The sequence below is a fragment of the Momordica charantia genome, assembly GCF_013281855.1.
Source record: "Momordica charantia cultivar OHB3-1 chromosome 8 unlocalized genomic scaffold, Mcharantia_2.0 BLBB01000008.1, whole genome shotgun sequence".
Taxonomy (NCBI): Eukaryota; Viridiplantae; Streptophyta; class Magnoliopsida; order Cucurbitales; family Cucurbitaceae; genus Momordica; species Momordica charantia.
The window spans coordinates 34,821,823-34,840,548 of record NW_028275166.1 but is presented as its reverse complement, the minus strand read 5'-3'; the positions used below and the strand labels follow the sequence as shown (position 1 = coordinate 34,840,548).

Sequence of the window (18,726 nt, the reverse complement as noted above, 5' to 3'; positions counted from 1 at the left end):
ACATAATTTAACTTCCTTTTTCTGCTTTATTCTATTCCAGATTCCAACTTTAAATTATTTTTTATTTTGCAGTAATTAATTAATATACATAATTGGATATGATACAGAAGTGAACTCTTCTCTCTCTGGATAAAAGAGAGAGAGCGGAACGTGGTGCATGCTGGTTTCTTCTTGATTCAGAAGACCTGCATGGTAATTGATATATATATAATAAAAAGAATTATATTTAGTTTCATTAAAAATTTGACAATAAAGAGATGAATATAAAAAGATACCTACTTACTCGTTTGCACCTAATAGGATGTTCGTAGGCGGGCCCCGTCCCTGCCCCCATTTAATTCTCCATCTTGAGAAATTACTCACAAAATTTTATGAGAATCGAGGTGGGATTGTCCACGGAAAATTCACCAGGAATTTTTTCTCGTTTATTTTTTTATTTTTTAAAATTATTTTTCAATCAAATATTTTTTTAAAGAAATTTTTAATTAATTGCTTAATTTTTTATAATAAAACATCATTTACATGGTCGGATACAATTTTTATATATATATTGAGAGAGAATAATAGGATTTTTTAATATATATAAAAGTGAGGTAGAGCGTGGAACGAAGAATGGGGATATGGAACGTATTATTCTCCATTCCCGTAGTATGTAGGAGGCGGGAAAAAACTTCCCGTCCTCGCCCCATTTAAGCGGGTCCCGTAAGCTCGGTTCTGCTGGAAAGTAGACATCCTTACCACGTAAGTATATTATTCTAATAAAAATGGGATTGATTTGGTAGCTGTTTTTCATTGTATTTTCTAAAAGGAATAAAAAAAGGAACAAAATGAGAGAAAGACAAGAATAAACTTTTTGATTTGAAAATGACCTCTCTTCCCCTCCCTCCCCTAATATACTCAATATATAGGATACAACGACCCACATGATTAAATTGGCATGATAATCTAAGAGATCATCAAGGTGCCAAATCTAGACATTTTTTGATTATTAATTCGAATCATATCATCGTGATCTCTCACCTACCTAAGACATAAAATATCCTACGAATTTTCCTATATAGCAATGTTCTAGATTTAGAAAGTTGTCCTCATGAGCTTAGTAGAGACAAATAAGCAAACTCGAAGTTCGAGATTATATATCATAAAGAAAAATTGTGAAGAATGTGAGCTAGGGTTTAATAGAAGTCAGAATGAACACAGAGGAAGATCCTAAGGGGATTAGGGATGGTGGGTGGGAATATTAGGAAAAAGAAGGATGTACCTCTCTTTTAAAATTCACTTGAAATGATAAAAAAAAAAAGGAAAAAAAAGTGATGTATTAGCTGAACCTTAAAAGAAAGTGATATTTTGATTGATTTTAGAGGTAGAAAAGTAGAATATGTATCAATTATATATAATATTGTTGTGAATATATGGCACAGTGACAAGTCGTTGGGGTCTCAAATTCGAGTTCTGCGCTGGTCACAATGTTGTTCAGTCAAGGCAACGAGTTTCGATTATAGGGATCTACTAGTATAAGCTACATGGGATCGATTTCGTGAAATAAAATACAAATAAATGAAAAGCTAGAGAGAAGGATTTTCTTTTTTGGTGTGCAGATTTGGTCCCAAAAAGAAGTTGCAGCAAGAATTATAGTTAGTGCAAAGAGGAATATCACAACATGGCCAAACCCAAGCTTTTATTGGATTCTTCCACACTGCCCATAGACATAATTTCCCCCCTTTTCCATTCAATTTTTTTAATTGGATCCTATTCTATATATTCTCTCTTTCATGTATTAGTTTAATTTAGACCAAACATTTTGTAAAGTACTTGCTTAAACCCTAAGTATAAGAGAAGTTCAATGTAATTAGCCCTTATACGGATCTTATATATAATGTATTTGGATAGCTAGAAGAACTAAATATGAAATGATATTCGAAAATATAACATATATTCAGGAGATTATTTACACCCATCTTGAAGATTTAGGACATTTAGGATATAAATATATAGTTCCTCATTTTTATATCGATCTCTTTTTCAATTCAAAATTAGATGAATTTTTAGTTATTTAGTTTAGTGTATTTTTATATATGAAAATTAAATACATATGATGTAATATATGTATCTCATAAAACTTAAAAGGCACGAATAATATAAAGAAAGCTTTGCAATATTTGAGGTAGTATATAGATAGTATAGAAAGAGTATTCTAAAATTCTCACCGTACCCCTTATTATACATCATTATTGTAGGTGGAATCATCCTTAAAAAAGGTCTTTTCTTTGGGATTATATATATACTCTTTTCAAATTTCTCCTGTAAATATTATTAATATTCATGGGATTCCATCTAAAAAACTAATTAGTAATGACAGGAATAACGCCTATGTCTATTATAAACTAAAGTCTCTTATCTTTTCAACGCGTACGCGTAGGATATCTTTGGCTCATCGATCTTAGTTGAATCTCACTTTTTGACCGGATGCCTATTTGAGTGTTTTGGGCTTGGACACCATATGAATATTCATGGAGTTGTATCTCAATACCAATTGGCAGTGGGAGAGAAGTAGTTCATGTCTATTATTATATATAAGATCCCTTGTCTTTTCAATGTGGGATCCTTCCCAAATACCAATCTAATTAGTTGTTTGAAATGCTTTAACATCAACTAAATTGCTCGAGTGCTTTTATCAAAGGTTTCGAGCTTTAGCTCGAATACCAACATCTACTCTCTTACAGAGATCTTGCTTGAAGATCTAGAGAACAGCCAAAATATAGTGGTTCCTATAGTTTGCCCCGAACAAGTAGTTTCATCACCAATAGAACTAGCATTTTGAGAGTACTCGTAGTATCTCTCTAGATTTGGCAAAAGCGAAAGACCTCCTAACGTAATTCGAATGGGGGCGAAGTGTTTGTTCCCGAACGATGATTGGAGAGGAGAGGTGGAAGAAAAGGCTCGAGAGCCAACCCCACATCTGACTCTTCATCCACTGGAGCTCAGACCCTTATGTGAGCTTACCTGCGTCTCCATTTTAGTACAACGAGAAGGAGTTTACTATAGTCAGTGCAGTGAGATTTGTGGATGAATAGAAAGATGGATGAATCTATCGAAGAGAGGTAGACAGAAAATGGGGTTAGGTCTCTGAGTTCAACTTGGAGATGGAGGATTCTTCTTTCTCCAGCAATGGAATGGGATAGTCATTTGTCTAGAGAAAAGGGGTTGGGAACCATCGAGTTCCAACCTAGATAAGACTTTTTTATGCCCTTTTTTTTAGGTTGGGTTGCTGGATACGGGATCCTCGTAGTAGGCTGGACCAACATCCAGTCGAGAGGACCCTTTGCTTAGAAGTGGATTTGAACCACTGACACAAGGATTTTCAGTCCTTTGCTCTAACCAGCTGAGCTACTTGAACCACTTTCCTAAAGCCTGTTTTCTTCAAAGAAAGTCAGTCTCTCAAAAAATGGGATCGGTTGGACAACTTTGTGATGATCGCCAAAGCTATGCGCCATCTTTACTCCGACTTCCTCTGTGTTGTCAAGGATCTACACACGCATAATGTCATAGCTATAGGGTGTCGGATACATATACCTGCAAAGGTAGGAGGAAAGCTATAGCAATTGACAAACAGGCAAGCAAATACAACATAGGTTACCTACATCACTGTCGATCAACTTCAAGTGCTTAATTAATTAAGAAGCCTACTTTTTCCGAATAAAATCAAGTGAGAGTGGGAGAAGATGGTATGATTTTATGGCTGAGTTTGGATGTTTTTGTTATGGTTGGAGTCTAAATTTTGAGAATAAAATTTCACGATGTAATTTGATGACTAAAATTTTAGAAGTTAAAAGTTATTCCAAACTAATTAAGTACGTGAGTAAAAAATACTTTTTTTTAAGGAACATAATTAAGGCAATCTGTTGCAAATAAATTAAATCACTAATTAATGTATGCTTTAGTTAAAAACTAGATTGCTTATCTGACTAGTTATAATGACTTTTATCACATGACTAGATTTAGTGTGTTTGCTTGTAATTGCTCAACATGTAATTAATATTAGGATAAATCTTTTAAGAATTGATTACTTGCTATAATAATTAAATCATCGAACAAATTCAATATTATTATGACGATGATCATTGGTTAACCATTTTTATGAAATTCAAACTATTATAAAGATAGTCTAAATTTTTGCTTACATATTATAAAGTATTTTTAAATTCATTCTTCCGAGTGTAAGTTCATTCCTTATTGAGAAAGTCATGAAAATTGGAACCACCAACCTTATAACCAAAACATATAGCTTGTTTGTTGATCTCATAAATCATAGAAAATTATAGTAGGGTTAAAATCGTCCAGCATTTATTTATAATGTATCACAAGTTTTTTGGGATAAGCATTCTCTGTTTGTTTTTTCTAATGGAGATATTGACTTTCAAGAGTCCTATTATTGTGTCTCAACTTGGTCGTGGTCCACTCTTAAAAAATAAAAATTAGAAAAGAAAAATTCTTTTTGCAATTATTTTCTGTTTAGATGATTTTGCAGCAGACTTTCTTTTGGATTTGATTCTGTCAAAACCTTATTATTAGTTCTATTTATCAAGATTATTATTATTATTATTTATAGATCGAATTATAAGGGTGCTAAAGTTATAGCAACTTAATTACACAAAAAAAAATTTCTGCATCTTGTTGGATTGTTAAGGAATCCAAATAACTCCATTGCTATCAATCACAAGTTTTACAGCTCACAACCACCATATAGTTGCTGTCAATTATGGAGGAATATTTACAGCGGTATCTTTGGCTACTGTGATGATATTTTCCAATTGTGTATCAATCAACATTTATTGATTATTTCCTTTTATTCACATGTAACCTTATGTAATTACTTTCATTTCATTTATGTAAACATTTTCTATATAAGTCAATACATAACATCATGCTCATGATCAACTTTGATTGAGCAATTACAAATCATTTCTCGACCTTCCAAATTCTTCTCTTGGTATCAGAGCCACAAGGCTCACGCCGCCATGGACACCGAAGGTTCTTCCTCCTCAAATCTCAATACCCTAAATGCAATGCCAATAGCCACTGCAATTAACAACACCATATCATCAAATCCCTTTGGCAACCCACTTAGTACAGTATTGGCAGTCAAGTTGGATGAAAAGAATTATCTTCTCTGGAAATCCATGATTACTGCTGCTCTTCGTGGACAAAAGCTTGATGGCTACGTTATGGGAACAATTGCTCAACCTCCAGAAATGATTCAAGGTACCGGTGCAAATGCCACCACACTCATTGCAAATCCTGCGTTTGATTCATGGTCTACCACAGATCAATCGCTCCTAGCCTGGTTGTATGGATCCATGACGCCATATATGGCTTGTGACATCTTCAATCTACGCACATCTAGAGATGTATGGAAAGCACTAGAAGATCTCTATGGAGCAACAAACAAGGCCCGAATCACCCAACTGAAAAGAAACCTTCAAATGACGAGGAAAAATCAGTTGAAAATGAGCAAATATCTTTCAACAATGAAGCAACTCGCTCACAGTCTTGCTCTAGCAGGCGAACCGGTAAGTGAAAATTCTCTCATCACTAATGTTCTCACGGGTCTTGATGCAGAATATTTACCGGTAGCTTGCCAAATCAATGGAAAAGAAAATATGACATGGCAAGAGATGCATGCCACGTTGCTAGCTTTTGAAAACACACTCATTCATCTGAATGTGGTAACCAACAACATTGATGTCACAAATGCATCAGCCAACTATGCCTCAAATAGGAGCTTTAATCAAGGAGGAAGGTCTCACTACCAAAATCAAAATCGCGGATAAGAAAGAAATCAAAGAGGAAACAACCGTGGCAGAGGAGGCAGAGGAGGCCAGAACACATACCAAAGAGGAAACTCCAAACCAACCTGCCAAGTTTGTGGAAAATTTGGACACTCTGCTACAATTTGCTACCATAGACTTGATGAAAATTACATGGGCAGCACACCATAAGCAAACAACAAGGCTTCAGGAGCTTTTATGGCAACCCCAAATGTTGTGAATGACCAAAATTGGCTTATGGACAGTGGGGCAACCAACCACACTACAAATGATGTCACCTACCTTGGACAAAAAGATGAGTACAATGGTAATGAAATGCTGACAGTAGGTAATGGTTCTAAGTTACCAATTACTCATGTTGGATCTACTCTTGTTAAATCAAAGTCTCAAAATAACTTGAGTTTAAACTTGAAAAATATGTTGCTGGTTCCACACATCAAAAGAAATCTTCCAAGTATCTCTCAATTGACTGCAGACAATCATGTAATTGTTGTTTTTGACTCAAATTGTTGTTGTGTTAAGGACAAGCAATCCGGGAGAACCATACTGGAGGGGAGGCTTAGTGAAGGACTCTATCAGTTGGATCTTCCAAAGCCTAAAGCACATTTTTCTGCTTCAAATAAAGCTGTCAATTTTCGTCCAAGTCAGTTAAATTCTGTCAAAAAATTCACATCTTTGAGCAATCTTTGGCATCAAAGATTAGGCCATTTATCTGATAAAGTTTTGAATCTCGTGTCAAAGTCTTGTGATCCAAAATTTTATTTCAATGAAAACAGAAATTTTTGTGATGCATGTCAATATGGCAAATCACATATACTACCCTTCAATAAGTCAAAATCTCATACATTAACTCCACTTGAACTCATACATTGTGATCTTCGGGGACCATCACCAATTCCATCCACCACAGACTACAGATTTTACATTAGCTTCGTAGATGATTTCACTCGCCTAACTTCTATTTTTCCTCTTAAACAAAAATATGATGCATTGATAGCTTTCAAACAATATCACAAATGGATAGAAAATAAGTTTGAAAGAAAGATCAAAACCCTTCAAACTGATTGGGGAGGGGAGTTTCGAACCTTTGTTCCATATCTTAAAGAAATTGGAGTTGAATTTAGACATCCATGCCCTCACACCAGTCAACAAAATGGGATTGTTGAGAGAAAACATAGGCACATAGTGGAAATGGGTTTAACACTCCTTGCTCAAGCATCCATGCCCTTACGATATTGGTGGGACGCTTTCTATTCAGCTACCTACATCATAAATCGACTTCCCACTCCTATCCTAAATAACATCTCACCTTGGGAAAAAGCCTACAAAATTGCACCAGACTACAACTTCTTTAAAGTCTTTGGGTGTGCATGTTTTCCTTGCCTAAGACCATACCAAACTCACAAATTTCAATTTCACTCAACCAAATGTGTGTTCTTAGGTTATAGTGACATTCATAAAGGCTACACATGTTTGAGTTCAAGTGCAAGATTGTATATTTCTAGGAGTGTTATCTTCAATGAGTCCGAGTTTCCCTTTCAAACTGGCTTCTTCAAAACAATCTCCCCAAATGAGAGCCCTTGTGAAACAATTATCACTTTGATGAATTCCCCAAGTCATTTGATCAGTCCTCAAAATCCATCATCCACAAATCATACTTTACTTCCACAAATGAGTCAAACAAGTCACTCCAATCCAGTTGGTACAGTCACAAACTTAGCAACTCCTGCAAAACAAAGTTCTCCCTCAAAGTCTGTAAGTCAACAAGAAAATTTGGTTGTTAATTCTACTGCCGCTACTAATGTTTGTGGAAATGGTATAGCTTGCTCTGATGTTGAAGATCCTGGACTATCAAGTTGTGGAAATGGTATAGCTTGCACTGATGTTGAAGCCATTGAACTATCAAATAACAACCCCGATGATCAAGTTCAAAATTCCCCATCAAAACCTATTAGCCAACATGAATCTGTCATTCAACCTCCCTCCCACCCAATGCAGACAAGGTCTAAAAGTAGCATTTTTAAGCCAAAAATAAAAAATTATTTGGCTTCCTCCTCTAATGTCACTACATGCTCTGCATTTACCGAACCTTTATCGGTTAAAGATGCATTGACAGTCAAAGAATGGAAACAAGCTATGCTTGATGAAATACAAGCCTTGCACCACAACTCGACATGAAATCTTGTTCCTCCTAACAAATCTCACAACTTGGTCGGATGCAAGTGGGTGTTTCGGTTGAAATACAATTCTGATGGGAGCATCCAACGTCACAAGGCAAGATTAGTTGCCAAAGGCTTTCACCAAACTCCTGGAATTGACTTTCAAGAAACGTTTAGTCCAGTGGTAAAGTCCTCTACTATCCGAATTATTCTCAGTATTGCTATTTCATTAAATTGGTGTATCAGACAACTTGACATCAACAATGCCTTCCTAAATGGTAACCTGGAAGAATCAGTCTACATGGCTCAACCCGAGGGCTTTACTGACTCGACTTGTCCCCAACATGTTTGCAAATTAAACAAAGCCTTGTATGGATTGAAGCAAGCTCCTCGGGCTTGGTTTGATAAGCTCAAGGGGGTCTTAAATGGATGGGGTTTTCAAACTTCTAAGGCAGATTCATCCCTATTCTTTTTCAAATCCGGTGGTACTTCACTATTTCTATTAATATATGTTGATGACATTGTCGTCACCGGAAACAATGTTAACATTATTCAGAAGTTTATCTGTGAACTAAATCATCAATTTGCCTTGAAAGACATTGGAAATTTGTCTTATTTCCTTGGAATTGAAGTTTACAGGGATAGCCATGGACTTTACTTGAGTCAAACCAAGTACATCTCTGATCTCCTTCGCAGAATGAATTTCCAGCACTTCAAGCCATGCCCCACCCCTGCTACCGTTGGCAAAATTCTCTCCAAAGCAGATGGTGTTCCTCTGGACAATCCCACAGAATATAGGAGTTTAATTGGTGCACTCCAATATCTCACAAACACCAGACCGGAGATATCTTTTATCATCAATAAACTGAGTCAGTTCTTACAGCAGCCAACCACGGTCCATTGGCAAGCGGCAAAACGAGTTCTTAGATACTTAAAAGGTACTATGTTTCATGCTTTGCATATTGCGCCATCATAAAAAATTAGTTTAGTGGCATACTGTGATGCAGATTGGGCATGCTGTCCTGATGATCGAAAGTCCATAGCTGCATATTGTGTATTTCTTGGAGCGTCTCTTATCTCTTGGACGTCTAGAAAACAACATGTTGTTGCCAGGTTTAGCACAGAAGCCGAATATCGATCATTAGCTCTTGTAGCAGCTGAAATATCATGGATTGAGTCTCTCTTACATGAATTACATGTTCCTACAGTCAGTACATCTATTGTATGGTGTGACAACATCAGTGCATTATCATTAGCAGCAAATCCAGTCTTCCATTCCCGAAGCAAGCACGTCGAATTGGATGTTCACTTTGTTCGTGATAAGGTTCTAGACAAAAAGCTTGACGTTCGTTATGTCCCTTCTGCCGATCAAATAGCCGACTGCCTCACTAAAGCACTATCTGAAACCAAGTTCTCAGATCTTCAAGCCAAACTCGGTGTAGTCAACTCACCCTCTCGTTTGAGGGGGGATGTTAAGGAATCCAAATAACTCCATTGCTATCAATCACAAGTTTTACAGCTCACAACCACCATATAGTTGCTGTCAATTATGGAGGAATATTTACAGCGGTATCTTTGGCTACTGTGATGATATTTTCCAATTATGTATCAATCAACATTTATTGATTATTTCCTTTTATTCACATGTAACCTTATGTAATTACTTTCCTTTCATTCATGTAAACATTTTCTATATAAGTCAATACATAACATCATGCTCATGATCAACTTTGATTGAGCAATTACAAATCATTTCTCGACCTTCCAAATCCTTCTCTTGGATGCATTTGTTTTACAGTGTACTAGTTAGGTCAGCCTTAAAACTTTACAATATGGTTTTAATGCATTAGGAAGTAAGTTAAAGACTTTACAATATGGTTTTAATGCATTAGGAAGTAAGTTAAAGAATAAAGTCACGTGAAATGAAAACAATGGTAAGAAATATCCAAAATCAGCATAGGAAAAAGCAATCAACCAAACTTCGAAAATTTGGTCACGAACTGACTTTAATTATCTTATCTGCAACCATGTGGTACAAATTTTGACATAGACCCATTACCAGACAGACCACACCACATGGATACATTACGTAATTATTGTTGAGAATTAAATCCAATTAATTTAATTAGTCCCTAAATAGCTTCTTATCAACTTAGGACATATAATTTCAAAAGTTTCAATATCTTTTGGTCCAAAGTTTCAATTTGGCAAATAGTCCCTATTGTTACCTTACCATATTGATGTATTTTTTAAGTGTCCAGTAACTTTGTTAGTTAAATATAATAAAAGTTTAAGTTCGTGTAAAAAATAATAAGAAATTGGTGAGTTATTGAAGCCGATGGAAACGATAGTTTAGGATAATTATTTATCAGGTTTAACATATCCTAAAAACTAAATTTCAACTTAAAAAAAAAAAACTAAATTAGAAGTAAGCAGAAACCACCAATTGAGAAGGAAAATGGATTTAGACTTGACCAATTGACCAATTGAGCTGCGCTAAGCTGATGTGGATCGACTTCTCTCGGGTAGACTTTTGTATTTAGGGGTTGGAATATTAGTTTCACCAGTGGCCTAAGCAAAGTGAGTAAGAGTGATCGTAAATTTACATGGCTGCTTGGTTTTGGTGCTGTTGACAGGAAGAAGAAAGAAACTTCCTTTTTTTTTTTACTCCATACCAAACAAGCTTTGAATATTTTCCTTCAGCACAAACCACAAGGTTTTCTCAAGCGGATGATTCAAGGGAAGGGAAGATTTTGATGTACCACTTATGTACAACCTAATAATCACTGATGAGCGTTCAAATGGACCGTGGCATTCAATCCTTTCTTCTCGGTTCGGTTTGATTCTTATACTCCCATGACACTTCCATACAAAAGCAGGTTGAAACGCTTGAGCAGGGGTGTGCTATGGTCCAGCCAGGTCAGCCAGCCATCAACACGCACGAGCCTCCGACACGGGCAAACGTTTGATAAGAGATCCACCACTGCCAGGAACTTTCAAAGAGGAAAAGAGGCAGGACAACCTTGCTATCATGGGCTTCGCCTTAGCCACCCTAGTGACAATTGCGAGTTCTCTACCTGCACTGTCGTTGCACGTACTGTGATATCCTTCTAGATCGGCTTTTGTAATGAGGACTGCATCCCCTCCTGAGGTTGACCATGAACTCGTAACTGGTCCGCGGTTGCTGTATTCTTGAACAGCCTGGGTATTGTAACACCATATGGATACCAACAAATGAGAAAAAGCAGAAGAAAATATAATGTAAAGCATAGATGGCTTAACCCAAAAAATGAAAAGTTATCCCAAAAGCTTGTCACAGAGCAAAACTATTATAATGTCAACAAACTTATGATCTCGAGAATTTCAAGTCCAGTGAGTGATTTGTTTACCTCCCACTGTGAGGGGGCGAGCAACACTCGAGGTCTTCTGGAGCGAACGTATTCCAGAGCAGCAGATGGTGTCATGTGCTTGTATTTGACCTGAAAAAGAAAAAGTAAATCAACAAAATCTTCACTCTTCGAGCAAGTTCAGAACTCTAGAAATACAGATGATTATTCTTTTTCCCACTAAGTTATAACAACTTCTGCACAGAAGGGTACAGCATGGTTTTACCAAATAACAAAGCACAATGGTCGTGCTCCGTCCTCGTCCTGCTTTACAATGAACGTATGTTGTTTTACCACACGATGCATTTCCTGAAGGTGAGGCGAAATATAAAATTGTAGCATACCCGTCAGAAGAAACAGAGAAAGAAATGAAGCTCTACAAGAATTACAGCGATGAAAATAACTCACTGTGAATAAAGTCCACAGCTCGGCTAATATCAGAAAATTTAGGAGCAAAACAATAGTCTCTCGTGGGGATTGTTAAGTGGTCAATTCCATGGCGCTGCAGAACATTCAACAGTCAGCCCATTAGTGCCACTTTCAAGCATAAAATGATTAAGAAATAAATAAGAAAGAAAACTCTTCACTATTAGGGACAAGTATACCTATGGATAGAGTGATAAACTGAAATTGAGCTTTCTTTTAAGGAACATCAAAATTTCTCGGGTTCTGAGTAAAAGAAAACAGAACTCCGAATTAAAAAAAAAAAAAAAAAAAAAAAAAAAAAAAAAAAAAAGACTCACATAATATAAGGAAGATGGAACTAGTGTTTCATAAGATTCATTGAGAGTGATAACGCCACCAACACCGAGCTGCTTCAATCTCGGCACATCTTTGGGGAAGGGCACTGCACCCAGCAACAGAAACTGGAAAGGCAAACAAAGGCATTGGCATTAATAACAGGACACCGGATGGAAAATTATTGATCAGTACAATGCAGAGATGAATCTGCAACAAAAAAATTATAAAGACAAACAAACAAATTCATTTGATTGCTTGAAATCAATGGTTTTTATACAGTGCATAAACTCCATAAAGTATTGTGATTGAAGAATACAGTCTTATTATATTCTGATCATCAAATCCATAGATTCTGACTATCAAGTTATTCAAATCCATCATACATACAAATTTCAACCACAAAAAGGTTACTCCAGCCACACACTAGGCTCATCTAAGCAGCATAGAGTGGAGATAATCAGATAATAAATGTCTCTGATCCTAAAAATCATCCCAACCTCAAAGTCAAACAACTCAAAACACCTTCAAACTTCAGAGATAGAATCAGAAAGTTAATACGAGCAAGAAGATAACCAAGGCAATTATTTCAATTCCGATGAAAACAAATTCTTCATCAATTTGGTCTTCGGCCGAAATCAGAATACAAAGAAAACGTAGAAATGTAATCAAACCCACCTGATCGACTTCATCCCACCATCTGAATTCAGATTCCATTTTGTTCCGAAGCACGTTATACAAAAGGGTAGGGTAAAACAGAATCCGAGCCCCAGCCCCAACCAACGCTCTCTTGGCATCGACCTTCACAATCTGACCACTACCGACCTCGTTATCCCGATCATTCCCCGCGTCTTCCAATTCCACGATCTTCATCCCAGCAGCAATTTCCAATACCCAGATGATGAAATCAAAACCCCAAATCAGGAAACCCAAATTCCTCGCACTCGGGGGAAGAATCGAACCACGATTTCAATTTTCAGTAGAAATGAAAATTTCCCCTGCTCGATGGCAAAGGAATGTGATAATTACATGAATGGGTGAGGATCGGAAGTGTTGGGAAACTGGTGCAGAAGGGAATCGAATGGAAAGGGAAAGAAGGAATTTGAGTGGGCAAGATATTGAAATTGAAATTGAAATTAAAGATTGTGTGAAGTATGAGTGATGGAATAATAGGGAATCATCCGCAGAATGCAAATTAAATGGAAACTGAACAAATAATAGTCAATGGTGAAGATCGAAGAAGCTTTCTAATCCGCACACACCAAATTTCCCCGTACGGAAACAATTCTTACCCCAATTTGGTGTGAGGTGGAACGAATATAACTTAGTTGCTAAGTATCTCTATTTTCCGTACCAAAAAAAAAATCTATTTTTCAAAAATTTTACGGTAGAAATATAGAAGTTTTAATTTGATAAAAATATTGATGAGAGGTTGATATCAGATCGATATTTCTAGAAAAAACTACGGTTTAAATTAACAAATAATTATTTCATTATTTCTAGATAAATTAAAAATAATTAATGTTAATATTATGTCTATATTATTAAGATTTTGTTAATATTATTTCATATTTTGTTGATTTTTTTGTAATATTATAGAAATATCGATTTGTCCCTCGTAACGATATCGAACCTATGGATATATAAAAATATCGATGGAAATATCAATATGTTGACGGGTATTTAATACCATGATTCAAATTCTCACCTTATAACTCAGTACATAAATACTTGTTACTATCTTTAAGGTAATCCTAATCGATTATTGGACTAAAAAAAACTTAATATTTATGATATAATATATTTTTTAAGTTTCATTTCATTAAATCTTTATGCACCCTTTTTTTAGTCTCTAAATTTTGTATTAAAATTTGAGGCATTAAAATATAATTAAAAAATTAAAATTTATAAAAATATCATAGTCCTAATCAAATTCAAATGTAATATAAAATATATTAAGAAAAACCACAAGTATACTGTACTTTATAAAACTGTGATAATTTTAAAATACATATTAAATATATGCTATATAATTTATATAGTAAAAATTTTCCAAAACAAAAATATCTCAATTATTTTGGTTAAATTTAATACATTATTTAGCAAAAATTTAATATGAGGACATGTTTATCCATTTATTTAATAAATCAATAGCAGAAACTAACTTTTGAAGTCATATGTAGTAAATTAAGTATTGAATTTTTAAGTTAGAATTTGGTTCGTGTTCAACCACAAAAGATAAAAATTGAAATAATTTTTTAAATAATTTTTAGACTATGATAAATAAGATATGTCAAACTCAATAATATTGAGCACTTCTCTCTCACTATATCTAATATATAAATTAAATTTATTCAATCCATTAACTTAAATTTTTAAGTTTAGTGATATTTAAAAACTAAATTGAAATAAATAATAATGCTCTAAAATAAAATGTTTTGACCTAAAAGAAAAAACCAAGGACATATTTATCCTATCTTTTTAAATAATTCACCCACCCCATGTGATCACCGACTTTGTGTATCTTTATCGATATAATAGAAAAGATTGATATGGACAATCTTACAAAGCTTTCCACTGAGGCTATAAAAGAATTAAAAAAAAAAGGTTTTTCTTTTTTGAGATAAATGATAGATAAAAAAAATTAAAAGAAAAGAAAAGAAAAAGAAAAGGGGAGAAAGGGGCATTAGTGAAGAAAAAAATATCCAACTCAACTATTTTTAAAATTACAAGAAAAATAAAAAAAGAAAAAACTCAAAGCTCCTTTTATACCTAATGGCCAATATCTTATAAATAAAGTTGTATTGTTATATTTTGAATAAAAAAATATTGGGTATCTATGTTGTTGACGAAGAACAACAAAATCCAATGTGACAAGTTATTTATATTTATATTTTAAAAATTATAAATATTTAATCGAAGTTATATGCTGTGTATTGTGATTCCTAGAAAGTTGATGTCTTTACCAATTAAATGAATAATGACTAAATTACTTTGATAGGTTAATGCATGGAGACTATTAGTATAATCTTTGTTGTTGGAATATTTAACTCCTCAAAATTCAATTTTTGGTTGAGTCCAAATTTGGTCCGGGCCCAAATTCCAAATTTGTTGGGCCAAGTGTTCAAACTAAGTGGCCCAAAAGGAGGTAGGTGTAAAGTGTTAAAGCCCATTTGACTTGGTCAAGTTATTTTCAAAGCAAAGGCTTTCTGGATATTATAGACAGCAATCAAGCATTTTCTTTCAAAATTTTCAGAAAGAAAATAAATAAAGAAAAGTATTTTCTCAAATTTATGGAACCTCATGGAAAATTTTACATAATTTTCAATGAACCCTAGCTCATGTTTTTGTGCCTCTCTTTTCATCAAAATATAATATCTCTATCCACATGCTTTTTGTATTGTATTTATTTGCATTTATTTTTGGTAAATTTTTAATATTAAAATGAAATAATAAAGCGATATAGCATTATACGTTATATAAAAAATAAAAATGACGTGACAAGCCAAGTTTTTGTCTCTCTCTGTCATTAATTGTCTATGTATATAATGTTGACAAGTCTTGTGGAATATATTATTTGGGATTTAAATAAACGAAAGAAAAAATATATCTATATATATGATGCATCCCAAAGTCAAAGATTTCCATTTTTTTTCAATCAATTCTTAATCACTTGAAAAATCCAAGTTTTTCAAAAAAAAAAAAAAATTTAAAAGAAGTTTTTCAAACTTTGTGAATTAATAATGCTCAAATAAATAATCATGATTGTCTTATTGGTCAAGGTAAATTATAAGGATTTAGTGGAAATGAATTCAAACTTCAGAGGATGGTCACTCCCTAAAATTGATTTTCTATGTGTTTCCTTGACTCTCATTTAGAATAATCAAAAGTCTAAATATTAAAATAAAATATGTTCAAAATTTCATGGCCTGTTTGATAACGATTTCTGTTTTTGGTTTTTGGTTTTCTGTTTTTCAAAAATAAAAACTGAGTTAATAACCATTTTTTGTTTTTTATTTTTAAAAAACATGAAATCAAACATGTTTCATAACCATTTTTAGTTTTTAGTTTTTAAAAAATTAGAAAATTGAAATTACATATTAGAGAAAAGAAAATTCTATGTAGAGTAGGGATGATAATGGTGTGGATTGGAGTGAGGATGTTCCCTCTCATTCTCGTGCTCTTGAAAAATTTTTAGTCTCCTTCTCCACCTTGTTCTTCGGTCCAAGAGATGTTCTCGAGAAAAAGTATTCGGTTTTATAATTAATTATAATTATTTTTAGAATTTAAAAATATAAAAAGTGTAATAAATATATATTAATTATTTGAAAAATGGAACGGAGATGAGGTTGGGACATGCATTTCTTAAAATTGGAGCGGGCCCGATCCTACAAAAAAAATTTTGTCATCCCTAATGTAGAGACATGAAAATAGATATATAAATAAACTTTTAGAAGATAAATTTTAGAGAGATAAATAAAAAAATTTAGAAAAAAATAGAAGTTAAAGACAAAAAAGAGAAAATTTTAGAGAAAAGAAAGTAAAGTTGGGAGAAAAAGATATGTTAAAGAAAAATAAATAAATTAGAAAAAAATAAAAAGTTAGGGAAAAAGTTTAGAGATAAAAACAAGATTCAAAATATAATTTTTAGATAAAATAAATAAATACATAGAGAAATAAAAGTTACCGTGAAAGAAAATTGAACGAAGGTATAATTTTCAAACGAAAAATAGATTAGGAGGAGAGAAAAATTATAAAAGACAAAAAAAAAAGTTTGACAAAATATTAAATTTTTAGAGAGAGAAATGAAAATGATTTGTAAGAAAAAAATAAAAATATATAGAGATGAAAAATTTTGGGAGAGACAAATAATAATAAATATTTAAAATATGAAAATTTTATAGAAAGAAAAAAAAACTTGAAAATTGAATAGATTATCGAACCTGTTTTTAAAAAATAAAAAATAAAAAACAGAAAAGGAAAGGTAAAAGGGGTCCTAAATTTTTGTAGATGTCAACTGTTATTTTAAAGATATATTATAAAAGAAATACTAATAAATAATCCTGTAATGCTTAATAAATATAGGGTTTTTCAGCACTTTGCCCTCTCAAATTGAAACATTATTGTAGTTAAATTAGGATCATGGACATTTCTTTTTTTCCGTGAAAAAGAAGACTTCAATAAAACGATCAAGCGCCTGGATTGGTCAAATTAGTAAGCCAGCTAGGAATACACCAATTCTAAATCTCACTTTCCATCCTTTCTAAGGCCCTAAATTGCAAGAGAATGGACATTGTTCGTGGCATACAGAGATCAGATTATTATTATTTTTTAAATACAATAACATTATGCCTTTTGGTTGGAAATAATTTATTATTTAATGCATGACAAGAGCAAATTGTATTGGATATATTAGAAAAATAAGATCAAAATTAGGTTTCTATAGTTTGGAAAAACAAAACTAACTTTCCCATGTTCAAACCCTAATTCCTTTAGATTTTATATGAAAAGGGGGAAAATTGGAGTGCAATCAAACGTTCATTGTATAGTAGTCGTAAATATTTTGAATAGTCTAATGGTTAAGGGCCATTTTTTTATTTGATTTAATTCGCGACTGTAATTTAAGTTGATCTACTTTTCAAAATGTTATAAGTTTGTGAATAATAATTTCAAATGGCAGACAATAATCTTAATTTTTACCGATGATTTAATCATAGTTTTAAAAAACAATCAGAAATGAACATTGATTTTTGGAAAAGACAATATAAAATGATAATATAGAAGATGAATAAATAGACAAGGATTGAAATTTTCTTCACATCACTCATCTGCTCCACAAAGAAATGTTCATAATAACAAACCTTTTTGCATGTGTAATTAATTGTTTCAACTCAAATCATTGGGTTGGTGATTTTATTGCAAATATAGAGATGAATGAATCAAATAATTTGCTTGTGGAAAAAGGCCTATATATATATATTAATGGTGCTCCAATCAATAATGGCTTCCACTTCCACCACCCTACAAGTGTGGTGGATAAAAGAATAATATAACTTTATTTGATGTTTCAAATTTGCAACTTCTTATTTTCACACTTCCATTTGAAGCCTTTCTATAGGGTTATAATGGGTTTTCTGCCATCCATTGAGGACCAAACAGCCTGCTTTCTTGTTTCATTTTCACACCAACAAATTCATATCACCATACCACTTCCTTTGCTTTGATTTCAATGGGGAACACATCTCATCATTATTACTCAATTCTTTGTGTACAAATTAAGTCTTGCTTTTTTTTGGCTAATTACCATTACATTGTAGCCTAAATCAATTATGTTATTTACATGCAAAATTATTAAGCCTATAGTAATATTGTCCAAATTACCCTCCTTAATGTTTAGCTCTCTTTTCGTAGTATGTGTTTTGATTTCACAATGAAATAAGTTATACAAACTTAATAAGTTGTATAACCTTTCGATCAAGATACATGCTTTAACAAGTTGAACTATATTCAGGTTAATTGAAGTCATTAATGATAATTAACTATGTACATCACACACAAGCTCGACCTATTAACCTTATATCACATGAATTAGATTGATGTAACTCAAACTTAATA

The 18,726-nt window shown here is 33.3% G+C and overlaps 1 protein-coding gene across 1 annotated transcript; it reads right to left on the bottom strand.

The window, feature by feature from the left end:
- Window positions 1–10,629: 10,629 nt before the first annotated feature.
- On the bottom strand, window positions 10,630–13,389 carry LOC111021909 (phosphatidylglycerophosphate phosphatase PTPMT2). The gene is made up of 6 exons (XM_022299035.2): window positions 12,790–13,389; window positions 12,117–12,239; window positions 11,782–11,875; window positions 11,600–11,682; window positions 11,377–11,466; window positions 10,630–11,188 (listed from the first exon to the last, which is right to left on the bottom strand). Exons 1-6 carry the CDS (start codon window positions 12,982–12,984, stop codon window positions 10,919–10,921), a joined length of 855 nt encoding a protein of 284 aa, XP_022154727.1. The 5' UTR covers window positions 12,985–13,389; the 3' UTR covers window positions 10,630–10,918.
- Window positions 13,390–18,726: the final 5,337 nt, after the last annotated feature.

Bases quoted from the DNA above. Each gene is read 5' to 3' on its own strand.
- LOC111021909 (XM_022299035.2), bottom strand. From the start codon at position 12,984: ATGAAGATCGTGGAATTGGAAGACGCGGGGAATGATCGGGATAACGAG. The intron at 11,683-11,781 runs GTGAGTTATTTT...CCTCACCTTCAG, and splicing joins AGCTGTGGACTTTATTCACA to GAAATGCATCGTGTGGTAAA. The intron at 11,189-11,376 runs GTAAACAAATCA...TACAATACCCAG, and splicing joins TCGCCCCCTCACAGTGGGAG to GCTGTTCAAGAATACAGCAA.